General features: G+C 39.1%; 1 protein-coding gene across 4 annotated transcripts in view; it reads left to right on the top strand.

The window, feature by feature from the left end:
* SSBP2 (single stranded DNA binding protein 2) overlaps nt 1–27,406 on the top strand; it is a 191,853-nt gene that overhangs the window by 130,926 nt on the left and 33,521 nt on the right. For 2 of the 4 annotated variants that reach the window (XM_040580648.1, XM_040580645.1), the window contains 6 exons: nt 11,400–11,459; nt 14,787–14,853; nt 15,045–15,115; nt 18,750–18,841; nt 24,804–24,852; nt 26,798–26,833. In XM_040580648.1, coding sequence (XP_040436582.1) covers nt 11,400–11,459; nt 14,787–14,853; nt 15,045–15,115; nt 18,750–18,841; nt 24,804–24,852; nt 26,798–26,833 — 375 coding nt within the window. The remainder of the gene's footprint in view (nt 1–11,399; nt 11,460–14,786; nt 14,854–15,044; nt 15,116–18,749; nt 18,842–24,803; nt 24,853–26,797; nt 26,834–27,406) is intronic. The other 2 variants (XM_040580649.1, XM_040580646.1) reach the window with 1 other exon arrangement.

Here is a 27,406-nt window from a genome sequence, read left to right as displayed (position 1 = left end):
AGTACCTTTGAAAATATTACTTTGGCCAGGGATCTGCTGGGTACGTGATGCTCTGCTTCAGCCCCTTCATGCTCGCAGAACATCCTCCCTGATTGCTCATTTGAACAGGCATCCAGCAGTAAGGAAGATGTGGAAGGAGAAATCCTCCAGCGTCCCTTTAAAGCCATTTTGGAGTGGCTGTGTTGCTTCTACGAATTGTTCACCCAGGGGTTGTTTTTTGTACAAGGAATGAGGATTCCTAATTCCAGCTGCTAAATTACACGACTAAAACTAGAAGATGCAGGCATCTCTCAGGATGGTCTTTGCAGTACCGTAATACATATCTATATTGATTCAAAAATGTTTTGTTTCTTTTTAAACCCCTTTGAACTGTTTCAACTTTTGTCTTCCCCTAACACCCTCGCAGTTGCCTGGTAGCACCTTTCATTGCTGATCCTCATGTTTTCCTCACTTTTTCAGCATTACCTTGTACTTTTTTTAAGAAGTAAAGTGTACAAATCATTAAGAACCACCTGGAGCTTGACTGCAAAATTAGCTAGATTTGCTACATGTGTACACCCATCCTAAATTCCAGTGGGGAAAATGAGATAATTGCAGGTGAAGGAGGGAAAAGTTACAGAATTGAGCCCCGAGCAGAGCAGATCCAGAAGCTTGGAAAGCCCCATGGGTCGTTGAAGTATTACCGTGAGTGAATGCATGTCACCAGCGCTACAAATACAGCTTGTGAGTAAAGCTAGCAGCTTTGGCAGCTTTGGTGGGCCTTGAACAGTGTTCAAAATAGAATTTAAAGGGGATCCCCCCCCCCCCCTCCTTTATATAATTAATGTTAGTAAGAAGAATTTTATTGTACTTTTGGAATCTCTGCTGTTTGTTAAATGTGTCCACCCCAGTATAACAGACTGACACTGGGAATACTCAATTGCATAAAATTATGCATATGTCTAATTCTTCACAGAATTGGGATCTGTGCATTTTTGTCATTGCCAGGATCATACTGTATTTTAAAATGTTTTAATTTTATACCTTAGTTTGACTTTTTAGACTCTATGAAAGGAGATTAGCATCTAGAAAGATCTGTAAGTAGTTTGTGTGTGTTCCTCTCTTTTTTGTTCATTTAAATACCAGGAACAAAGTCAAAATCAAAAAGATGAAGGTGTCCGACATCTGCTGGCTTTGATAATACTGTCCTGCAGTTGTGGTAATGGTTTTACTGCTCATAACTGTTGGAACAAATTAAAACTGCTCAGCTTGAGTAGCTAAATAAACTCTGAGCCCACGCTTCCCCAGCCTCCTCTTCCACATCTACATCTCAAGCAGCTGCAGACCCACAGCTAGTTACAGAGTGGTGCAGAGGAAGAGCTGGAATTAGGCACAAGTCGTTTACCTAGGAGGTCTGTTTTGAACTTCATAACCTTACCCTGAAAATTCAGGTTACCTGTGAGAGAAACCTCAGAAATGTAAGGGTACTGACCATACGCCAAAACTGTCAATACATTGCTGCTGAAGTGGTGCTAAAGAGTAGCAGAAGGGTTGTCATTTATATATGATGCTTCCTTTTGCTAAGGTTAATTCAGTTCCTGTCGTAGTCTGACTCTCGCTTTTTACATGAGCCACAGGTGCTTGGGTTTGAAGCCAAAATCCTTGGATGATGACAATGCATGTAGCTTTGAAATAATATATTTATTAAATATAACAGCAGGAATAACAAGCTCCAGCTTGTCATTGTCAAAGTTGTTCCACAAAATCAATCATATATCATTATCAGGGGTAACTACAAGGTTTACTAAATGTTAGAAAATGCTTTCTCAGGCTTAGTGATCTGTGTGTATGATGTTGGAATTCTAAAAGCAAAGTTTATCTTTTGAAAATAGGTGATACTTCTTGATGTCTTAGTTTTAGCTTGTCAGGTTTGAAATACTCTTATTTTCTGTAGTATTTGCATTTAATAAAAATTAATGTAAAACCTGTTTACCTGGTTTAAAATGCATGTGGGTAATAGCCCTTCTAAAATTCTGTTTTTTTCACAATTTCCATTACATACCGTGTGCAGAACTTAGATGCTTTCTCTCCCACTTGCTAAATCTTCTTGAGCGTGAGATAATGATATTTCCCAGAATGTGAGGCAGATGTAATAACAGTACAATTCCTAAAGATCATTGATTCATTGATCATCCGAATGAGTACTACTTACTTTCTCAAACTTCTGGAGAAGTACCCAGGTGTGTGGGTAGATCCTGCTTTTAGCATCACAGAGAACTGCTCAGGACAGAAGGTTTTGTGTTTTTGTTTTATTTTGCTTTTTAAGAGGTTTTATTTCTTCATTTTCCTATGCAGAGTGTGCAAGGTATATATTGCAATATTCTGTCATATGGTGGAGTAAGTCCTGTAATTCTTGACGAGGGATGCCAGAAATGCTCGTGGTGTTGTAACTTTTGGCATTTTAGATGTGAAAAGATGGATGTCTGGTGGAAGGCTTTTTGATTATTTTAAAAAATCATTAGTTTTGCTTTATACTCTAAATTAAATCAAACCTCTTACTGTAGCTGTTTAGAGGTTACTGGAGCGTGTTGGGCTGCTCTTAGGAAACCATAAATACATACATTATTTTTTCAGGTATCTTCGTGTGAAACGTAGAGAAGAACTTACTCGTGGAAATAGGTTTGATTATCAGGAAGGGCCAATGCAGAGAGAAATCCAGGCTCAGTGCTGAGAGTCCAACACTATTTTTATGTGAAATAGTCTAAGTGGAAACAGGTAGTTTGACTCCTGCTAGTAAACTGCGAGATGTGTAGTGTGTAACCCAAATCTCTGAATTACTTTAGCAAAGTATAAAACAAAGACCTCTAGCATTTTGGTAGCCATTTGGGGGTGAAGGAAGACAAGAATGGTTGTGTACTTAACAGTAAAGTGCAGCTGAATAGGGAAATAATTTTTTGTTAAAAATAGATGATAGCCTGTCTGAGCTTCACAGAGGGTAAGTTACATGTTTGTGCTTATCAGCAGGCTGTGCCAGCACAAGTGTTGTTTTGAGAGCTAATTTAGTTTAGTCCTGGTTAGAATTAAAATGTGTTAATGAAGAGTGTCTTACATGCTGTGGTGACTGTTATGGCCATTGATGTCCGCAAAAAAACATAGAGGAAATTAAATAAATGCAAGTATATGAATTGTAAACTAACTTCGATTAATTCAATTCACACATATGTTATGGTTCACCGCTGGTATTCTTGAAGAGTACAAAACCCCATTTCAGTGAGAGTGGAAGCACACACACCAGCAGTAGTTGTACAGCACCTCTAAACCATTTTATAAAATACAGGAGTCTTGAGGAGATACACTAATGTTACATCCCAGTCATTTTTCAGTACTGCTACCGTAAGAAAGTGAAATAAAAATATCAGGCAGTCTTATTTCTTACCATTTCAACCACAAATAGGGTTTTTTTGACACTCCCTTTAACCAGAAATTGTGTTTGAAAACCAAAAAAAAATGAGTATTAATTTATTTTCAGAGGCAGAATATCTCACTTGGCAATTGAATTCATTTTTTAATGGATGAGAGGAGAACAAAGATTTTTGGTTTCCCTTCTTGTCTTTTAAGTGAATAAATGAAGAGATTCGGCCATTATGAGAATTCCCATCTGGCTTATGACCTTGATGCTGGCAGCTTGGACCCTCTCACAATACCTGCTCTTCAAGTAATAGCACAATTAATTTTAAATAATTTGTCATAGTGTGTACAAATTAATTCTGTGGTTCAGTTTTCAGCTCCTAGTGATAAGTAGTGTTTAGAGTTTGTGCTGCTTATGGTGACTGAATTACCCAAAGCAATTAATACCATTTCAGTCCTTTTCTATACTGAGTGCTAAAACTATGTTTCACCTTGTGTTTTTTAATTTGTGGTGTGCTCTCGTTATTCCCCTAAGAGATGTGCTCCAGTTAGGAGCATCATCTGCCTCTCTGGGTATTGACATACACACTCTAAGGAGATTGTTCTAAATTTGATAATGCAGGTTACAATAAAAAAAAAAAAAAAAGCTGAAGATCAGTTGTCACTTGGTTTTGTTTGCATCTCAACCCATTAATTTAGAGGTGTTTTTTGGGAGCCCTTGCAGATCACTGCCTGGTGCAAGCAGAACCCGTTCCTCTGCTTTTTTAAGCCATGTGAAATGCGGTAAGCGTGTGGCATGGGCATCCTCTTCCAGGTCTGGATAGAGCTGTTGTTGGAGATGATGCTGTCTGTCCATCTGATCTCCACCGTCCACCACTGCCCCCGCAGCGGGGTGGTGCTGCCCCAGGCTGGGGCAGAGGAGAGGTGCGCAGCAGGCAGAGGTGTCCAGGTGAGCACACTTGCTGGTGGCCGGTTGAGCGCGGCTGACCCTGTGCTGAAGCCCCTGAGACATGTCAAACACCTTCCCCTCTGTGGGATCTCCTGTAGGACTGCCCATCTGGGGCACATCCCTCCTGGGGCTTCCACACATCGCGCTTGGCAAGTCACCCTGCTGCAAACCAGTCAGCCTCGGAGGGTCTGTTTTGGCTGGATGACACTTGGTTGAGCTACTGCCCTGCTTTGTGCACCAGCCTTTACTGTAGGCATTTAAACCAGGTGTGCTTGAGAACGTACTCCTGTCCTGCCTTGACCAGACAAATACATATTTTTCTGAGCTGAAGAATCCTTTTAGTACACCTAGCTGGGAGGCTGTGAACGTGAAGCCCGACGAGCATTGTTATTTTAAGCAACCCTGACTGAGTAAGGTGGGTTTTTTCATGCCAGGATTCTCCTGTTCAAGCAGTATTAATTCCATTTTATTCTCAGCCCGAGCTTTGTTTACTGGCATTTTTGCTCTTGGTATTTTTACAGTTAGCAGATGTGTGCATGCCCCACTAACGGCAGTAATTCTTTGTGCACTACATTTATTTGTTTTCCTGGTGGGGGGTGCTCATTACCTGAGGTTGTGCTGTCCAGTATAATGAGTCACAGGGTATCACGTACTATGTATGTAATGGAACAGGTACGGACATTTATGGTAAACTCAATCTCATTAGGAATTCAGTCTCAATACGAATTGAAATGTCAGCAATATTCAGGATTAGTTGTTTGACTGTGGATTATTGTATATTTGGTAAACGGCAATTTATGTGGGGCAAAATGTAGTCAATAAATGTGATGGTATGAGTGAAAAAAGAATTAAAATGTCAGTGCGACACACACACACACACACACACACACACCACCCCCACCACCACCACCCCCCGAAAACTAGTCTGGAAGCAAGGAAATTATATTCCCAGCTTTTGGAAGGGAAATAAATTCAAAGAAAAACAAGATTTGTTGAAATCTGTCATACTTAGTAGAACACCATCTTTTACATGTTTTTATTCCACCAGTATTAAGTACAAGAAAACTAAAACACACCGTGTTCTAGAGTCACCCAAACAGCTAAAAACAGACAGAGTAAGAATTGCAGAACTGGCAGAGAAACATGCCAACTTCTATGCCTTTGTGTCACCAGCTTCTTGGTGGGTATTTTCTGTGAAATCACTTGTCCTGAACACTGGAATCAAAATGATGGCAGTGAGACTACTGTGCTTCAGTGTTGCTTCTTCAGAGACTTCCCTACAGAGAAATACGTTATCTGCTTGTCCCCTTGTGTTCCCAGGGGTTAAGGAAAATCTTATTTTACAAGCTTTTTACGTTGTTACTACTCGCAAAATTATATTAAACACACAGTTTATAAGATACCCTTTACTCTCCCTGCGCACAGTTGGATCCTTTCTTCAGCAGGAATGTAACAGAAAGTGCTGGAGTGTGTGGCACCATCATTCAGGTTCTTGCACTTCTTTTTAAGTATTTAAGAATGTGGCATGATAGGATGGTATAAGGAAGAGTGGGGAGCTTACAAAATTTAACATTTCACATCTTGATTTTGTTTTGTGTAGTCTCTTATAGTTGTTTGGGGGTTTTTTTTGTTCTTTTCCTTTTTTAGTACTTTTCTCCTTTTAGATGGGGGCTATTTTTCACTTTGAAGTTGATAAATACATATATTCTGTGGTGACTTATACACAAAAGGTTTTTCCTCCCTGGCATCTTTTTGTCACCCAGTTCAGCAGAAGCTTCTGCTGGTGTTCCTTTGGTCTCAGCTGTATGACAGCAGCCTTCCAAGATGCTTTTGTGATACCAAATTACTGAATTTTGTACCTGAAGGCGGTAATTACAATATACTGATGTTCACAGATGTGTTTAGTTGGCTGTTCTCCAAAAGAGTTACCAGAATCTTCTGCAGTTGCTGCAGTTTGTGTGACATGATTTCAAATGCGGGTGGCATCTCCATCTAAGTTGTGGTTAAATATGACCTTCTTGCCTGTTACTTTGTTTTCTTCATGTTCTTTTTTTCTTTTGCTGATTTTTGTCTCGGTTTCGTTTTTTGTTTTGGGGTTGGGTGTTTTGTGGGGGGTGGGTGGGTGTTTGCTTGGTTGGTTTGGGGTTTTTTTTGTTGTTGTTTTGGGGTTTTTTTTTTCTTTTCTTTTCTTAATACGTTAGTATGTGTGCCAGTTCCTGAACTCCATTTGAGAAGTTAATTGTAGCTTAGGGTAGTGCACAATAGTGTTGTTTACACCTCCTCCTACTCAGTGTAATGTCCGTGTTGTGGATTAGCGGGACTTGAAGGCTGCAGTAGTGACTGGAAACCCTTGAGAGCCATTTCAGCACTTGGAAATTGCTGTGGGATGGAGCCACGCTGGTCATACCCTTCTTCCTCAGTCAGATCAGCTTCAAGAGACTGGTTTCCCTTAGCAGGCTTTGCAACGTCCTAACGAAGATCGGGCTCTGAAATGCCAGGTACATGGTTTGGAGAGTACTCTGCATCCTTTCGCACAGTGAGGGCTCTAGGAGATAATACCACCTGTCTTCTTCCTACCTGATAGCTGAAGTCACTGCTGCATTATTACATCTTAAATAAGGTTTAAAAATTAAACCTATCTTTTGGCATGTTTTTCCAGCTTTATTATTTCTTTCTAAATTTACCCTGTTGTTTGAAGAGTCATGTCTGTAAGCCTTGAGTAGAAGAAGGGCTCTTGCATTCTGCATTGCCGGCAGCCCTCTCCCTCCCTGCTACCTGGGGTAAGCAAGGAAGTACTTGATTCATTGGCATGGCATCTGTCCAGTCCCCCTGCTGAACTCTGAGACCAATAAGGAGTCTGTCGTATCCCAGCTGAAACCAGGACAGGGGATCCATTAAAGCTTTTCAACTATCAAGATGCTGAATTTTGAGTTGACACGAGGCTGAAGGAGCAGGCAGATATGTCTGAGTCTTCAACACGCAGAGAATTTAATTTTTGTCTTCAGAAGGCAAATGCTACACCAACCAGTTCAAAACTTGTGGTCACTGTTTTTACTTTAGTGCCCGTATTTTGAACCCATTACTTCTGTGAAGTATGTGTTGCAATATCATTAAGAGAAGGGGAAGAAAAAGTTTCCAAGAAGTTAAGGAAAGAGAGCTACTAATCGTAAGAAATATAAGTCTGTGGTGGTTCCTTCCTAAGCCATGCTCAATTCAACAACTCGAACAATAAAGTAAAACTAGACTGGAGGGTAAATGTCAGTTGTTCTTATTAATTACAAAGGATGTAGTGAAACAACATGTGACAAAACGTGCCTACTGCTTGAGTTCATGTCCTTCAGAATGCCTGGTGCTTAATAATGTGAGTGTGTGAGAGGCTTGGGAAAAAATGCTCCCAATGCGGTGAAAAGCTGTTCATATTTGATTTATTTTCATTTGAACGTTTGACTGAATTTCTTTGTAGTCTTGATACATCTCAGTAGAACTTTTTGTGGATAAACGTGACGGTGGTGCAGAGGGAGAAGTTTAGTAACTGGCACAAACCCAAGAATATTTATGTTTTTCTATTTAATGGTAGAATTTTTGTGGTAAAACAAAGTACTAAATCTTGGTACAAAAGAGCATAACATTTTTTAGAGTTGTTCTTGAACATCACTGTCTCACCATTTTCTGCAATGCTATATGGACCTTTATTGATACTCACCAAACATTCGTTGTGCTTCCCAGTTGTTTATATATTTTCCTACCTATAGAACTGTGCAGTGTTTGTATCCATGTGTCGTCAAGAACTATAGGAACTATTTGAAATTTACTAGATGTAGTCATTCATTGCAGTTCCACTTGGGTTCAGATGCTTGAGGAATAGGTTTAAACACTTCCTCAAACATGTGTAAGGGGAATACATAGGTATATAAATATTTACAGTATATAAACCTTCCTGTAAGACAGAGTTGTATCAGAGGGGCTCCTGTAGTTAATGGACTAAGAAGTCAGGTAAGGATAGACGGACTGAGTCTCTAAGTCTGTTTTGATGCCTGCTTAGGGAACAGTGCCTCAGGAAAAAAAAAAAATCATGACATATATAATTTCAGAGAAGAATCCTAGACTTACTCTGTGAGGCTTTTATTAAGTAGACTTGAGACCTACCTAGATCCAGACCTTCTGTTGCGGTTTAACCCCAGCAGCTAAGCACAACACTGCTGCTTGCTCACTCCCTGTGCCGCCAGCGGGTTGGGGAGGAGAATGTGGAAAAGGTAAAACCTGTGGGTTGAAATAAGAATAGTTTAATACACAGTAAAATATAATAGTAATACAATAATTGTTATAGTGATGAAAAGGAAAAAGAGAGGGATAAAACCCAAGAAACGCAGGTGATGCACAGCACAGCTGCTGACCGCCCGCTGACCCATGCCCAGCCAGCCCCGCAGCAGCGACCGGCAGCTCCCGGCCAGCTGATAGATCAGTTTATATTCTGAACAGGACATTCTATGGTCTGGGAATACCCCTTTGGCTAGCTGGGGCCACCTCTCCTGGCTGTGTCCCCTCCCAGCTCCTTGTGCACCTCCTGGCTGGCGCAGCACAGGAATCCTGAACGGTCCCTGGCTCGGGGTGGGCACTGCTTAGCCACAGCTGGAACATCAGCGCGTTACCAACATCATTCTCACACCAAATCCAAAACACAGCACGGTGGCAGCTGCTAGGAAGAAAATCAACAGTACCTCAACCAAAACCAGGACCTGTCAAAAATCTGAAGCAGCTACTGACCTCAGTGGCACAGCGTACCCCAAAATATGGTTTGTAATTGTCAAGCATTAGCAACAATGTGAGTCACATTCTGAAAAGTGAAGTTGTGACTTTATGTGAGTAAGCCTCTTTCTCTGCTTTTTGCAGTGAAGTATCTGTTTCGGTTTTTTAAATAAAACATACCCAAAAAAGAGGGTTTAGGTATTTTTATAACCTACATAGAGAGGTGAACCCACTGGGAAGATAGAGGACAAGCATGTTTCCATCCTACTTAAAAGGAGCAGATGTTGTGCCAGTAACACACTATTATATACTAATATTAGTAGTGTGATTCTACATTAAGATGGGGTTGACTTGAGAGACACTGCTGATTTCCCATTTATGAGCTGTACAGCTGTAAATAAAGTTAAGGTCTCGTTTGCTGAATGAGGTAAGCCAAATCCAAGATACTAACTAGAGTGTGCTGCACTCCATACAGTGCACTTGTCTGACCTTTATGGAAGTTGTTGAAATTCTAATTTCCTTGCACTTTTACTGCTTTACAAGGGCCTGCATGTTTACAGCTTTCACCACATGCACAAGCCTTTTTTTCTTTCTTTCTTATCAGATAATCTCGCCAGCAGAGAGTGGGCACGTAGAACCCTCACTCTTACACAGCACAGAATTTCAAATAGCTTTTTTATTAAAGTAATCTTTTCACAATTGTCATTGAACTTTCTTCTGTAGTTTGCAAACCCTCTGTATTTTAAATTGCTTTATAGTACCTGTTTTGAGTGCATGTTTGTGCAGGTAGCATTATTTCAGTTTTCATCTGATTCTAAGATGTGAAGGGTTCCATTAATTTTTTTAATGCAAGATCATAGGAATATTTGCATCACTAAGTATTAGTAAAATTATTATAATTCTTTTGCTAGATATTGCTACTATTAATACATGGGTTATGAGCATTGATGATCATTGGCATTTTAGTTTATAATGCATTGCTGCTGATGGAGCTGAAATGTGCCAATCATTTGTAGAACAGCGATGTTGATCACAGAGTTGTGGTGACCTGCCAGTGGTCCTTAGCTACAGCTGACCAGATGATGCCTATGTACGTATAGTTGGTTTTTTTCCAAGGAGTGGGTTTAAACGTACAGCAGCGCATTCGTCACCAGAGGATGCCGCTGGGAAGTCCCGGCACACTCCTTTCCTTATCTCTTCTTGTCTCCGTGGCACTGTCATGAACAGAAGCGAGGTCCTCTTCCACAATATAAAGAATCAGTCTCTTTGTCCCTGTGTTCACAGTCAAAGCACACTTTTAACACTTCATTTTCTTCTGGAGTTACAGGTACTGTTGCTTGACAAAATGAGCCTCTTCATCTGTTTAGTCAGATTTTTGTGCCTTTTTCCTGTAGGCTCACACTTGCCACTAATCTGGCTTTTTTGATTTCTAGATAATTGTCATGCTTTTGGGTGGAATAAGTAGAGATGCTAAATGTATTTTCTGGTACTGCCATTTATTGTAATATTTTATATTTTATATATAACGATATTGTTATATAATATTGTAATAAATAATATAAATAATAATTATTGTATATATCGTAACGGACTGACCTTGTTTGTGAGCTATGAAGTAGTATAGTAGTAGCCAAGGGTCACTAGAACCTCACCAGTTGCAGGATGGTATGAAGGATTTGGGTATAAATTTGGTTTTCAGAGAGGATATTTACTGTGTGAGCATGGAGTTAAATACAGAGGGATGGAAGGAGTGCATCACTGAATTATCATGGTTAATGGAACCACCGAAGTTTGAAATATTTACAAAAGAAACTTGAAACCTGTGCCCTCACAGGTTAAATTTTGTATTGCATTTTACTGTCTTATTTTGAAAAAGTGAATGGGAAGTATTTGTGGATTATTAGGCTGTTACTTTACCTCTTGACTCTCCCAAGAACATTTTCGTTTTCTATTCCAGGGTTTCTGTCTTTCCCCCTTCTTCAGTGGAAACTATGGATGTGCGATTATGTGATCTGAATGGTTTCACTGTTAATGCATTAAGTTGTTTGTAGTCTTCACCATTACTGTAACAAAGTTTTAAGTAATATCTTTTGACAGATGCATGCACTAAGACTCTATTAAAGTTTACGTAGTTGTGCTGAACATTGTGGAATAATACACTAAATGCTCTGTAGAAGTATTTAAGCTGGATATCTGAGGTGTGAGCATGGCACAAGCCACACCTCCAGTGACTCAGTGTGGTGTTTCCATGCCAAGTTGAATTATTTAGCAGTATTTCTTTTCTTTTTTTTTTTTTTCTTTTTTTTCTTCCCCATAGCCTTTCATGTCCCCTCGGTACCCTGGAGGTCCAAGGCCACCTTTAAGAATACCCAATCAGGTAAGATTTTATCACTGATGTAGCATTGTGGTCCAGGGTAATGGTACAGCGGTGGGAACAGGGAATGTTGCCTTGTTGGCTACCAATAGTTCCAATAACCTGTTGGCTACAAAACTCACTCCAGTCCCTCTCCACCCCATTTTATCTGATCGTTAAATAGTTATTTTTTATTAGGTGTGGCCACGCCACTCCCAGCTTGCTTTACTATGCTTGGTTAGTGTTTACAACTCCAAATTTATTCTGCATCGAGCCCGTTTGCAGAGGGAAGAGCCTGCAGAGCTGCCTTGCGTGGTGCTGCATTGCTTTGAGATGAAGGCAGAATGTCCCCATAACTGTTGCACCCTCTGAAGTTTCCTAGCCACATCAAGCAGTTAACTCTGAGAGTGTTTTTAGCTAATTCTATGTAAAATGCATCACTCACTCTTATTCTTGGTTGGATATATGAAGTATGTTTATTTAGTAGTAAAAAGGGAGATTATTTGTGAGAAATGGATACCATGAAGTGCTCTATGGCTGTTACAGACACTCTGAGGACTTTACAAAAGCATCGAATCCCCAGTTTTCTCTCATCCCCATCAAAGGATTTGCATGCCAGCCTAACAGGAATGAGTAATGAGCTGGTGTTCGTCAGCAGAGACCTTTACTGGCCCATCTGTGAAAAGATGGTTCTGGAAGCAGATAGCATTTGTATTTAAAGTTCTCCGTAGTGCAGATCGAGGAGAAGAAAGTGGTTGTCAGCAGATGAAAAGTTAAAGATAAGCAGACAGAAAAATATCAGTGGAGCACTGAAAGAAAAACTGGGCCGTTTACAATATTGGGAAAGGTTGATAGGATAGATGAAATGGGTTTTTTTGGTCCATTTTGTATCTGTATAACATAATGTCAACAAATTCATCTTCAGCTCTGGCACAATGTTGCCAGAAGGTTTGAAGATTAGATTTTAGTGATCTGGATATATTGGGTGGCAGGGCTTCTTCAGATATTCCTCTACATCAAGCACGGTGATGTTTGGGAGCAGGTTAAGTTACCTGTACCATAGCTACTTCCTCACAAGGGAAATGGGTGACTTAATTAACCTTGCTGAAGTGATCGTCAAGGGACAACATAAGAGAGCAATGTCATTAGCCCTTCAGTTAAATACTTGCTACAGACGTACTGTAACTCAGTACAGAGTATCTTCCTGATGTTTGCACCTTTCAGTGGTATCTTAGCCAAGGACGCAGCACTGTTGGGGTTTCACATATTGCTTTGTTTCCGTTTCTGTGTTTCTGAACACTGTAAATACTGGCAGGTATAAAATGGATGTGATGAGTGCTGCGGAAGCATTGCCAACCTGCAGGTTTAGTTATGGAAGCATTTTTTTTTGTTACATTGCGATATTTTCAGTTCAGAGCTGTAACATAATCACATAATCTCGTGAATTAGAGCTCTTGCAATTCATTTACTTCACACCTCATTCATAAACTCCTGTTCTTAAGAATACTGCCGTTATTTAAGTTACAGAATAAGTGGTCAGTGTGTGGAAGCAATAAGCTATTGTAGTGCAGCTTTAAGGCTGAAATTTTCATTAGAAGTCAGTAAAAAACAGAGTTAAAATTCCCACTGCAACCGTTGGCTCTGTTTCTTAATGTCTTGCGGTGGGGGTTTGTTTCTTAGGCAGGGAAGGGTAGCACAGGGCGTGCATGCGCAGCACAGTCCGCGTAAGGGTTACTTACACAGTCACTTAACTGCTATGTAGGCATAGCTGAGCTACACCTGGGCTTTGTAGCGAGGAAAGTTAGTACCTACTAAAGGCCACATGAGTCCCCCTAAGCTGCCTCCAGCACTTGATCATGTCCTGTGAGGTCGAGCCCTGTGAGGGTATTTGATGTTGGCAACGCACGGTGCTGTGCACGTGCACGGGCCTTTCTGGAGAAGTGCTATAGTATGTTACAAAGGAGCCGCAGTTTCTTACGTACTGGTCCGCAGAGTAATGACTGCATCAGTGAAGTCTTCGGCTCCATGTGCTCGCAGCAGCAAATGCCTCTGTGTCATTGCGTGTCACCTGCCATTGCTGGTAGTTCCTGCTTTACTTTTATTTGAGTCTTCTCTACGCATTTCACGTATGGTTCTTGTGTATCGTCCAAACCTCAGGCCACTGAAGTACATGTAAAACTCTGATTCAAATGACACTGTCTCAGATTATTTTTTTATTCCGTTGCTCTTGCAGTGCAACACCTTTTGAACTGTATTACCTTTGAGGTAACAACGTGCATGTTAATCATTAATTTCCTACCTCTTGCGGAAACAAACCGTATGATACTTGCAGATAGGTTGCCCTTTGTATGTATCCAAGACTGCTAGAGTATTTCCAGGTCAAGAATATCTTATCCATTCCCACAGTAAGCAATAGCTGTATTGCCAGTAGATCTCTTTCATAACAACAGATTTACTCATTCTGCATGTGTTTTCATTCTGGAAATGTGGTGGTGTTTTGAAGTGCTAAACAGCACCTAGTGGATCAGCTACAAAGGTCCATTCATAAAAACATTTTTCTAGTTGGCTGAACTATAGGTAGAAGACTATAGAAGTTAGCCTTAAACCTCATTCACTTACTATAAACCCAAAGGGCATGTTAATGGGGGGGACATAAAAACAAGGTGTTTGATTTGGACCTAGGGTAAAATAACAACACAATATAGTTTTGTGCTTGAAGGCAAGATTTAGGAGCAAGTTTTCTGACTCTTGTTATCTCCCATAGATGAACAATAAGCTTATCTTGGCATTGATGCCCTTCAAGAGTAAGGCAGAGGGGAAGATAAAATGTCCCCCACATCACAGCCCTAATTAACCATACCCTGTGAATGCTGTGTGGTTGGCTCAGTTGCGGCTCGCTCTCAGAGAGTATCGGTGTCTGCGTCCTGACCTCTGCAAGGAAATGTTAAAATAATGGTTAAAAGGGAAAACTATAGCAATACAAGCTGGGGATAAATTGCCACATACCCAAGAAAAAGGTGGTGTTTGAAGGTTAAATAATAGGTAAGCTAAAGTGAAAAAAGTACTGGGGGGTGGAAAAGCAAATTAGGCAATTACATTTTGGAGATTATTTATACATAATTCCACAGAAGTCCAAGACTTTGTCCATGCAAATCCATAGTTAGGATTGTAGGATATGCAAGACTTTAGTTTAGTTAGGCACTTACGACATTTAGTTAGGGCATTTATGAAACACTTCCACATTACTCTTGACTCAGAATAAACATCTGGAAAATAAAAAATCTGCATTATGTCTTTAACATAAATTTCAAAGCATTATATGCTTTTGACATGTGACTTCTATTCCTGCAGGCACTTGGAGGTGTCCCAGGAAGCCAGCCATTATTGCCTAGCGGGATGGACCCAACACGGCAGCAAGGTGAATGAAATAATTTTTTGGACCATTCAAAAGTACTGTCTTCTCAAACCTGCATCTTTCTTCCTCTGTTTCAAAGCTTCCTGCAGCTTTTCAAGCTTTTTGCTAATTAAAAGGAAATGATTTGTTAAAGATGTTCTAGAAGGTGCTTGTGTGCTGCATGGTTTTTATAAGTTACATGATTTTATTTGCAGGGCATCCAAACATGGGTGGGCCAATGCAGAGAATGACTCCTCCGAGAGGAATGGTTCCATTAGGACCGCAGGTACCTTCCGCAGATCGATACCCATTTTTATTGATGGGCCTATACTTACACTGTCTTGCTCTGGCTTTCCATCGCTTGAAGATGGCCAGGACTTGTTCTTCTAATCCCATCTGAAAATAAACTTCCTGTTATACAAAAATTAATTCAAAGTTGCAGCTGTACAGAGTTTAAAATGAAAAAACCGGTCATTTCAATTAAGATTTGAAATTAAAAGAAGAATCCCTTAACTTGCTTGTTTCAGAAAAGTTTTTTGGTCCTGCAGCCACTGTATGCTGTAACCAAAGTGTGACATTTGTAAGGGAGACCAAGGATCGAGTAGGTGTTTCCTCATCCTCCCACCCTAATTGATGATGCTGTTAGGGAGGAAAGGATCAGTAGTTCTAACTTAGGCAAACTCTTTCTACCAAAAATACCCCCCCACACAAAGTTCCATAAAGTTTTTCTTTCATCTGATATTGATATAGATTTTTGATGTACGCTAGAGATATTTTAGTGTAAAGTGAGAAGTTCGTGCTGCCATCTCTCCCCCTTGTCAATCACAAGCATCTCTCCAGCTCCGTTGTTGAGGAGTGAAGCGACCTTGGGTTGCAAGGATCAGCCTTTTCCATGGTGCTGACTTGGTCGTAATTGTTCATAGGCTCTTTCTTCAAAAATGTGAAAGTATGAGTGGATATTTGTCACTACTACATTTCAGCAGCAAACTAAGGTAGAAAACAAATGAATTCTGATGCATACCTGAAATATGAATCCAAAAGATTGTTCTGTATTTTGTCAGTTCTCTAAGTGAGAGAAAATTTAGGCGGTGGTGTTTCATACTGGTTTTGCCAGTATTTTGTTTTACAGTGTGCTTGTTGTGCCCACACTTTGCATTTTTACTTCCCCATTTCAGATAATCTCTCTAGTGACTTCTTTGTTCCTTGGACTAGCAACCGAATTTTAAATGATTAAACAGCTTTGCCTTTCAAAGCTGTTCATAGCTGTCTTCACAATTTTGGGTCTTCTTGGTAGAAACCAGTTCTGCAGTTCTACACAACATCTGCTGTGTGACCAACAAACCATTATTAAATATTTTTGTTATTTTTCCTGTAGCACTGAAGTGTATTTACCACCTGCCTGTTGGAGGTAGAAAGAGAAGCTCTGCAATGCTGCTGTGTGAGGCTGAGCTGATATTTTATGCAGCACCATTAGTCACACAGCAGGCAAATCTCATGCCACTTTTTGTAAAGGATAATTTTTTCCATTTTTGCTGTCTCTTAAAATCCAGTGTTTTTGTAAGATTCTTCTCGCTTGTACTGAACCTCCTTTTAAAATGGGGGGAAATGTTGCTTATCTACACAAAATTTAAGTTCGCAAATCAATCTTTTCTATAAATGGATCGTCATCTATCTTTGTATCTGGCATTTAGGATCCTCTCAGAACGCAGTTGTAAAAGCAAATTTGATGAATCTTTCACACCTACTTTTAATGCCCTCTTGCTACAGTGCTGTAAAGTTGACTTAGGTGTGCCTGTAGTGGGAGGCTCTGCTGCCTTCCTGCACAGGCAGTTGACTTGGCAGAACGCTTAACGTGCTGATACAGAAGTGCTTACATCCAGTATAGCAAGTATAGCATGCATATGCTTGAAAACTTAGGGAAGATTTACCTCCGGTTTGTATTTTATGATTCTAGACTGTTTCAAACTGAATAGCACGAAGCAAAAAGCAGTGGGTAGTTGTAAATACTTGAGTCTCTGAGAAGCTCCAAAGAATTGATTTCAGGCTTTTTTTCCAAGGCGTAGCTGAGCTAGGTGAACGGGGTACTACCTCCAGCCTGCGGCCGCTGCTTCCCCCTGCCCTTCCTATCTGCGGGCAGGCCTCCCACACGCTCCCGCGGGCCTTCTGGTCAGGAAGAATTGAGTCATCTCAAATACTTCAGGGAAAAAAAAAAAAAAAAAAAAAGCTCTTGTCTAATACGGCTCATTTTGACCACCTGATACTAGGGAGCACTTTACTGGACAGCTGCACTGTGAGGTGAGCAGTGGCAGTGGTGGCTGTGACTAAAGGGCCGTAAGGAACGCGTTGGGGCACTAACTTCGGCAGGGAGCCTAGCTGCAGCTGAAGGAACATGTCTATTGCTTGTCTTAATGAAAGTACTTTTATTTTAGGATGAAGGAGTAGATTTGATTAGAATTGGCAGTAATTAGAGGTAGAAGTATGTTTGATTAGGATTCTTCCGGTCCTGCAGGTTTCCACAGAGATCTTTAACCCCGTCCCACACAAATGATTCCTGAATTAAAATAAAGAGGGGAGATACCAGGCAGACTGAATAGGGAGAATGACTCGGTCCTTCGCATCAAAATGGGAAAATGAAATAAAATGGATACGGAACCGCTGTCTTATCGCAGTCAGACTGTGTTCCAGTAGTGCCAGTAGTGCCAGCTGGGGATGTTACTGTGCCAGCCTGCTCTAACCACCCACCAGTTACTGCCCTGCAGCTCTGACAGAGGAGCTCCTCGGGCAAAATCATCTGGGATAACCTAGGTTAAACGGGCGGTGTGAGTTAATCTGCCTGACTTCCACCCGAGCACGCGCACCAGTTGGTCTGCTGGCTGCACACGAAAAGGCAGGAATGAGCAGTGGTAGATGGGCGGCAGCTGTGCGTAATAGTGTCTTCAGATGGCACTGCTGGGTCTGGGAGAGGACAAGTTTGCAACCTCTGGCTCTGTTCTTGCAAACCAGATACAGATGGAACACTTTCAGGATTGTTAACGACGAAGAAAATTTTAAGTCCGGGCACAGAACTTCCCTTCCTAATTATATAGATCAGTTCTAGATCAGCTCTAGATAACGGATACTTGGTATCAGTCAAAGAGGAAGAGCACCCCACACACGCTTTGAATATCACTGTTGGATTTCTCCCACTGGTGACTTACTGTAACTCAGGCCAATACAGAGAACACCCATGTGCCCAAATCGTATAGTTTATGCAGTTTTTAGTATACTGTACATGAAGTAGTGTGTTTATTATTGGAAAATAGGCTGCAACAATGACCTAGGTTGTTTTTTTTTAAATAAATAGTTTCTTGGTCCCCTTCTCCTTGCAATACGCACAGCTCTTCATTTTAAAGAATTCACTGTTATCCATACTTTTGAAATATCAGAAAAATATAGTGGGGTTAACACAGAATAGGGAGTGCATTATGATGTGAGAGAGAATGTTCTTGTATTCCTGTGAATAAGAAGAGGTATAATTTATTTTTTCACACAAATAAATACAATTGAACTTTTGTCATAATGTCAGAGCATAAATTCAGATTTTGTAGGCATTGGGCAATTCATTTGTTGGCATCACTATGACATTCATTATCTTATTAAATATTTTTTCATATTAGTTACCATAGACTTATTAGAATTGACTGATTCGAAATGTGATAGTTGTGCTGTATGTTATAAAAGTGATATATGTCTATGTCTATCTATTGTTGTAATTCTTTCTTCTTGGGGTTAACGATACTACTATTTTAAGTCAACAGTGGAAACACCTGAAAGAATGAATTACATTGGCCTGTCCAGTCAGCAGTTACGTAGGGATATCATTAACCTGCTGTCCTTTCTTTCCCCCTCCTCTTTGGTTTTGTTTTTTTGTTTTGTGGTAGTCTGACCCTTGGTTATCATTGCAGAACTATGGAGGTGCAATGAGACCCCCACTGAATGCTTTAGGTGGCCCGGGGATGCCTGGAATGAACATGTAAGCACAACAATAAAATCTTATAATATTTAGAAAAATCATTATTTCGTTGTAGAAGTAACATTTGGGATACATAAGACAAGGAGAACATGCTTTGATGAGTAACATGCTTTGATGACTAATAACTGCAGTTTAAGAAAGTGAACCCACAGCCCTCTCCTCCTGTACAAATACTTTCTTTCACAGGTCAAAGTTCAAGTACTGGGAATATTTTGTCGGTACAGTCACCAACATATCCTTGTATACATTTTTAAAAAAAATGACATTATTTACATTTGTGTTTTTACTTTATTGCTTAAATATTTTGTAGAGAGTGGTACAAGTATCATTCTTTTCTGCAAAATAAAACCAGTGTGTAGAACTATTTATAAAAAAAGACGTAATTCAAAGAAGAAGAGTCGATGATTCTCTTTCTGTTGCTGTTTTTATTTCCATAACTACATTTATTCCCACTCCAGACAGATAGAAGAACATTACAGATAGGAGTGTAAGGTTTTCAGTGTTTCTATGTATTTCTGGGACTGGATCATTATTTGGTAAAACCTTGTGTAGACAGAGTTCAGTTAAGCTATACTGATTTATTCCAGGCATGGATTTAGTCATGGGAGTGTATTACGCCTTTCGTACCTGTCAAAGGAAAACCTTTTATAAGTGTGTAGAAAAATTTCAGATGTAATTTTAGTCTATCTAATGTAGGTTAGATTTAAGTTGAGGATTTTAGTATAGCAAGTAGCCAAACATGAGCAGTCTTCTGCAGTTTAGGTCAATCTTTCACTTGCTTGGAGTCGCTTACATGATCAGGTAAGCCTGGAAAAAAAGTAAGATACTCCTTGTATTAGATTTCACTCTTAGGAGATGCGCAGATTTTAAGGGGCTGCTATACTAACCTTTAGCATACCACAGACCAGAGATTACCAAGTCATTCTTGTATCACGGCCCTACCTGTACTGAAGTTAGTACATTTTTTCATAACCAGCATTTTGCAAACTCTGGGATGGTCACAGCGGTCACAGAAGACAGCATGGCAGCCCAGCTATCAAGACACTAGAATGATTTTACAACCTAAAGAAGAGAACATGTGCTTTTCGTACTCCTTTTACACCTTTGTCTTTCAGGACTGAGCTTTCATCAGATTGAGACAGATAACAGATTGAAAATTTATATATGCTTGTTTTCATTATATCATAGATACCTGGTTTTACTCTTATTTTTGTAGGTAACATAAATGAGAGATGATAATTTTCATTTCAAGTAAAGAGTTACCAACCTGAAAAAGTAAAAGAGGCACTGAGATAGATAATACCATTTAACAAAAACAACTAATCCACCATATCCTTAATTTCTTCAGATTTCCAGCCATACCTTGAATTCTTGTAGCAAATAAAATAAAATAAAATCTAAAGTTGGGTGTTAACACTATCATAGACATCATATATTGGACTCAAGACAATTCTAGGAACCTTCCCAAGGGTAGGAATTTCTTCTTTTAAATAAATTTGATGTAGGAAAAATATTTAGATATTTGAAAATCAATGACAGTATAATATAAGCACTGCAATGTTTGTCCTCAGGAGGAGATTAAAATATAAGAAAAGAAAATTAACTTTCTAAAATAAAATTATGTAGAAGTGAAATTCAGGATAGATAAGGTGTTTGGAGGCTACTTATCCACATAAATGAAAGTTTAAGTAGGAAAAATAAGAAAACAGGTACCTGGATGACTAAAAGCATTTCTGGTCTGCCAGAAAGAGAGGATGTGGGCTGAAATACTAACATTTCCATATTTCAGCATTTAATAAGCACATTTCATCTTGTGTTGAGCCAGTGAACCTACATAGATCATGTTCTTTTAATTCAGTGATGCAAAAAGTACGTTTGCCTTTGAACTGGTATGTCGTCTTGAAGGGGACACCATGAACTGGAGCCCTTCGCTTGGGAAATTAATGAACTTCGATACAGTATATGATCTTCTGAAAACAAGATGTGAAGCAGTAATTATGAAGTAGGTAGCCGTAGCTGTCGCCATGTCTCACCAGGCATGTACGGCACTCCTGCACATTTCTTACAAACTCTGCTCCAGTTTGGCTGAAAGTGGGGACAGAACACTCTTTCTTGGTTTTAAACCGGACTTTGTACTGTCCTGTTGCTTATTACAATGCACTTTAAAGGCATAAGGGAGTCCAAAGTGCTAGTACTGGAATATTATGCTATATATAGCATATCCTGCCCCGACCGATGTTACGTGCCGAATCGCAGACCATTGGAGGGAGCTCCATTATTCCATGCCTGTCTAAATTTTTTTTTTTTTTTTGCTACTCTTGAAGTTGTCCTTACACAGAAACCTTAGTGAAGACTCGTTGTCTCACCAGTTACAGCATTTAGGTCAGTCTGAGTACATCCAAGGATAACTGGCAGGCAGTGGCAACAGGTGGACCCAACTAAATGCTTTCTTCGTATTATCTCTTACAATTTATCTAATGCAGTTCTAAGAAATAACAATGTAAGTCGTTTAGTGTACTTACATTTCTAGGAAACAGGATAACTATACGTAAGGCTGTTGGCTCATAGTAATGTACACTTGTCTTTACATCGCCGTATCTTTTTCTTACATGAAAATTTTTCAGTGTTCAAAGCTTTTGGATTTTTGGCAATGTGAAAATACAAAAATATGGACTCTGCAAAAAAACAGTTGCCATTTAAAATCCAGCTCTTTCTGCTCAGAAAACACAAAGGGAAGCTCTTTTGGTTAAGAGCAGGATATCTGCCAAATAGAATTTTACATTTTTCTGGATGAAAAAGTGTTCTTTATTGTCAAAAATGGCAGCAGTCAGCTTGAGAGCTCATAGACGGTGTTTCAGTCCAGGAGCATATACTCCACAAATGTAGTACTGCTAAATAATTGCTTGCTCAATCATTAACTAACCCCTGTTAGACTACTGTTTGAAACAGCTGATACATAGCCTATGTTCTTCTACAAAACAACTTTATTTTAGCTGTAAGGTTTTAAGTTGAAACTCAGTGTAGCTGTTTTTAGGAAGACTTTATTTCTCTGTGGGGAAAATGCCCTCTTTGGAACAAAATGGCAAATTTCAGGGGGCAGTGTAAGGTTTCACTGGCACTTCTTAATGGCCCATGTGGCCTGCAGTGCTCGGTCAAGCACTAAGAATAAGTACCTCAGTCACGCCTGAAAAGAAAAATAATGTGAGTGTTTTAACTTCAGTTCACAAACTCACATCTAGATGTTTTAATTTCCCGATTGAATATATCTGCCCCTTGGGAAACTGAAATTTCAAACTTTGTTTTTTCAAGTACTAGGATCAATGCCATAAGGCGAGCTTTAAGCATCAAATGCAGCTGTAATTATTCATACCAACAGATATGTCACAAATCACTCTTATTTTGGAATCGGTATGTTCATAATGACGTTTTATGACTCTGTTGATGCTTCCAAAATAAACATTTAATAAAGTGCAGAAAAACTACTTGCATTGCATTGAAAAAAAATGCAGGTAGCTTTTTTTTTTTTAATGTCTGTTTTATAAGCCAGTAACATTTGGCTCCACAAAAACCATATGGCTTTCCAGCAGAATCTGCTACAGTGTTTTCTGAGTCTATACTTAGAGCTGTCCATGGTTTCCAGTAAATCTGCAAATTCCAACAGCTTTTTAGATGAAAGGTGAGTTTCCCAGTCTCCTGATAAGGCTTGTCTGAATTTCCATGTTGCTGTACCTTAACTCAGTCATGTATCTGAGTCAGCTTTTTGATACCTCTGTAGTTCAGAATTACCTATAGTGTGGTCACAGCTGTTTTCCATTTGATGCTTTCTGCTAGCAGTGTATGTGTTACTGGAAGTCACACAAACAAGTGCAGGATTTTTGGTGAAAACAGACTTCCAGTGTTGTTACAGATATTCTTGATGTCTCTGAAAAAGCAGATCCATTAAACCAAATACGATACATAGGAAAAAGAACAACTTTTTAAAGGGGAAGGGGAGGGCAAGAACACCTTATATTTGACTTCGTAATCGTTGGCAGAGGAGAAATTGCTGAATATTTGATGTGAGGAGCGTGAGTACGCTCTGTCCCTTTGCTTGCTTTGCCTCCCCTCCTCCCCGTGAAGAAGACAGAAAAGACCCTCACTTACATTCCTGTTTTCCAACCTTCCAAAAATAATGTCATTGGAAATAAATCAATTTTCACTTGCTATGTTTCAGTCGGTTGTTTGAGCTAATTTCTTTATAGTTTCATCAACAATGTAATAAAAAATAAGACTAAATGTTAAATCCCAACATACCTACTTCGTAGTTTTTAGTTTTGCAAGACTTTGAAATAGAAAACTTCCTGAACTCATTAATAAATCCTGCTTTCTTCTCTGTATTTAAATCGCTCTCCATGTCTGGTATGCTGTGGTGGGTAATGTTGCTTTTCTAAAGTTAATGAGGCCAAAATGCCATTTTATATGCAGAAGTTTTGTCATCCGCTGGGCCTCTCAGTTGTCAGGGCCTTCAAAAAGTGATTTTGTCTTATTTATAAAAAAACAGGAGTTCTTAATGCTCCCAGGAATAATTACGGTTATTGAGATGTTGTGACTGTAAACATGAAGATTCTACCTCCCATATGGCTTGGTTCCCTCAGGACTGTTAAAAGATGCAGCCTAACCACCAAACTATTTTTCTGAGCTCAACTAAGAGTGAGAATCTTAAAATAACAGCAAGAGTTGTGAGAAGAATATGCTTTCCTTTTCACCTTTCCCAATTCCCTTCTGCTTTTAGTACCCCTCTGATGCTGTGTTGGAGGTGCCTCTATCAAACAGGTCTTCTCCCTGTGAGATGTTCCTGTCCCTCCTGTTGGGGAGCTGCCACTTAGTCATGCACACACCATTTGGGCCAAGTGTAATGAGAATGTCTGAAAAGTTTGAAATTTCCATTTTGCCTGCTGTATGATAAATTTCATGTTTCTGGGTCTTCTGTGGAGATAATGTAGTCAAGTAGAAAACTTTTTAGATGCATGTCTAAACATATGTTGAAACTTTGTGTATAAAATGTCATGTTTTCAATTTTTAATATGTTATTATTTTTAGTATTAATATTTTTAGTATTAACAGGTTATAGCAACATATTATAAGGTACTAGCATCACTTCCACTAATGAAACCTTACTGTACTTGCAGTATTCTAGATCCAATAAATGCATGCATCCTCAGTTCTCCAGGAAGGAGTTTTGGTTTTATGACTGAAATTACACTTCTATTGCAGTACCTTTCTGCCTTTGTCTGTACTGTAAGCAGACTTTTGTGGATTGTGTGCTAATTACTCCAAATATTTTAACAAAGGTTAGCAGAGTACAAGGAAAAACAGTCTCCATGAGAACTTAAACAATTTGGAAACTTACTTTTCACTCTTTGCAAAACTACTGTGCCGTATTAAAATGTTGCATCTATGTAACGCAGAGGTGAGTTCTGTGTGAACAGAAGGAAAGCACTTCAAGAGACCCAAATTTACAATGTCTTTCGAATTGTTCCGTTGGGAATACAAAAGGGGAATATCTGGCACTTCCTAAATTTGTACATGCTTGGGACCGGTGCAAAACAGTGCCATCTCCGCTGCAGCCTCTGGGGAAGGGCTCCTTATGGTGCCATTCTGGCAGGTCCTGTCCTGAAGGGTACAGTGCTACCAGAATGAGTCAGGAACTGAAGTGCCTTAAATGTGAGTGGCAGGGTTGTAATAAGAAAAAAAAAAATATCTTCAATCATCTCATAAACTGAATAAATTATAATGGTAGTGCAATGATGAGAATTTTGCTATAGCACTGTAACTTGATGTAGTTATGGTTTATAAATACACTTTAATTTGTAAAAAGCCATCTCCTTCCTTACTCTGGAAACAGAATATTTTGATATGTTCTGTGAGAGCTGGTCAGAAGATGCGAATTGTTCCGTGTCTCATCTTTCATCTTCTGTTACAGGGGTCCTGGGGGTGGTAGACCTTGGCCAAACCCCACCAATGCCAATTCTGTAAGTAGTTATTTTAAAATATATCAGACATCATCTTATATTTAGGGAAACATTTCTCATCAATATTACAGGACAAAAAATTCCACTTTATGCAACAAATACAATACTGCATGCTTTATATTTTTTCTTGTAACCCTGACGCGGCGCTTGTACAAGTGCAGAGCACATCTGAAGAGAGGGCTCATTGACCTGTGAATATCCAGCTCTGTTCATAATCACACAACACCTCTGCATCTTTACATCAGTTACAACACTTCCGTAACACAAAGGTTATGCTGGGATATATTTAAAAGACATTCAGCTTCCATCCTGCAAGTAGGATGAGTTGGGTCGATGCTGTCTGGCCAGCAAGTTCTACAGAATTCGCAGCCTGCTAAGTTGCAGCTCAACGTGTACTCACCTATTTTATATAACAGAAGCACATCTTCCACTCTTAACTAGGGAATATGGAATCAGAGAGTAGTTGCTTGCAAAGCATCAGACGTTTTTATATACTTTCTGTAAAAAGCAGTGCACTCTACTGAATTTCTTTGCAACAACTGCAAAATGAGGTAGTGTAGTAGCAGCTTGAAGGAAGAGGAGGTCAGTGAGGCATCCCATGTAAACAACAGCATCTGGTAAACAGACACAAAGGTAAAGTTTTCATTTTCATTCAGTGATCATACATCATTGATACAAAAATGTGTCCCTTTTTAGTGCTGGCGGTTGGTTAAGATGGGTCTGGCTTAACAGATTAGCCTCGTTCTTTCTGTTGCTATCAATTTTTGATTTTTTAATTCTATTGATGACAGTTGGGGGGAAAAACTAGCTGAAAATACTTTCTCAGTTTTCTTTTCAATGTACTCAGCTAAAATGGATGTTAGAGTATTTTTGAACTGATAGTTGAAATAATTTTGTTCTATGAAATTAATTGAGAAACCCAGTTATAGACATATTTGTAAAAATGAGTTGGCTGAGAAGTTGTCTGTAATCATGTAAGATGCTTATGCTACAACATAATTTTGTATTTTGTTGGTACAGTTGCTTAATTCTCTACCCTGTCCTCCTATAATAGCATTGGTCTGTGCTCCTGTAGAGAGAATGATTGGAAAGGCTATCATAAAGAAGAAAACTGGATTATTCACAGGCATCTGGATTTCTCCAGGTGTCTTCTGTAACAAATACCACAATTGAATTTTAAATGAAAACAGAACACTGTCCTTTAAAAAAAAAAAAAAAAGAATAATGCAAAGAAATAAAATTATATCTTCTCGGTTAAAAGATACAAGAGAGTTGCTTTTCCTTTTATAGGCAAGATTTTAATCAAGGTTATGTATATATAAGAACATACAAATTCAGTCGATGCCTGGGTGATTCTCATGAAGTCCTACTGACTGAAATGCATGTGCAGCTTAAGTTTATAAACTTTATAAAGCATATTACTTTGGTAATCTTACAGTTTAACCTTTTACTGTAGCCTGCAGTCTTTACAGACCTTACTGTGGCTCTGCAATAAGAATAAGAAGACTCTTGTAGTAGATGCAAGAACTGGATTAGTACTGGACCTTGTAATTTGGTGTCTTAGAAGAGTGATGCTGGCTGTTACAGAGGCATGCCTCAATTATTATGAAAAAATGGAGAGCAGATATCAGACCTCAGCCTACAGACATTTAAATACGTGAATTATGTTATTCATATTGATTTCATTAGGGGGGTTCCAGGGCACAGTAATCTTAAATGAAAATGTTTTTATTTGAAATATTGGGAATTAAATTTGGTAGTGTCTATATTGTTAGTTTTGGACTTTAACATACTTAAAATGTCAAGAAGAGGGGTTTGTTTTGACAACAATAGCATGTCTTAGGAATAAACAAATAAGTGTTAACCTGTCGCTCTACATAAGTGTATGTATGGATTCCGTCTCATTGCAGAAGAAATTACAATTTTGTTTCTGTTGATATTACAGATACCTTATTCTTCAGCATCTCCTGGGAACTATGTAGTGAGTACACTTGTCTGTGTTTGTATTTTTTTAAGATTTTTAATATCTTATTAGATGTTACATTTTATTCAGGCAAAGAAATAGCTGTCCAGATTTTAAGAAGAACCCTGTGTATTGGTTGAGACTGATCATCTGATCAGCACTTACAGGGTTTTTTTGCCATCTACTGTGCATATGTTGATGCTCATTACTAAAATCATTATCAGTCTGGTCAAAATTGCCCTGAGTGCTGTTTATTTCAGCGAACATTTATATAACCTATGCAATATAATGCCTTCAATAATGAAAGACAAAAAAAACCCCAGCTTTCTTGGGAACACCATGTTGTCTGTGAGTTTCTAAACTTCTTCAGAAAAAAAGTGTTTGAAGAATTTAGACCAAGCTTTTATCTCCCCAAAGATTTACAAATAGGTCCTTATAACTGACATTATAAGGGAAGTACTTAGTTTTATAATTAACTTCTGAAGGCTTGAAAATCCTTTTTTTTTTCTTTATAGTCCATTATGGCTTCATTTCACAGACATTGTCTTAATTTATTATGGATTAGTTGGTATTGTTTTTTCTTGGTCTGTA

Source organism: Falco naumanni, chromosome Z (assembly GCF_017639655.2).
Source record: "Falco naumanni isolate bFalNau1 chromosome Z, bFalNau1.pat, whole genome shotgun sequence".
Classification (NCBI taxonomy): domain Eukaryota; kingdom Metazoa; phylum Chordata; class Aves; order Falconiformes; family Falconidae; genus Falco; species Falco naumanni.
This window is presented reverse-complemented; position numbering and strand designations above follow the sequence as displayed.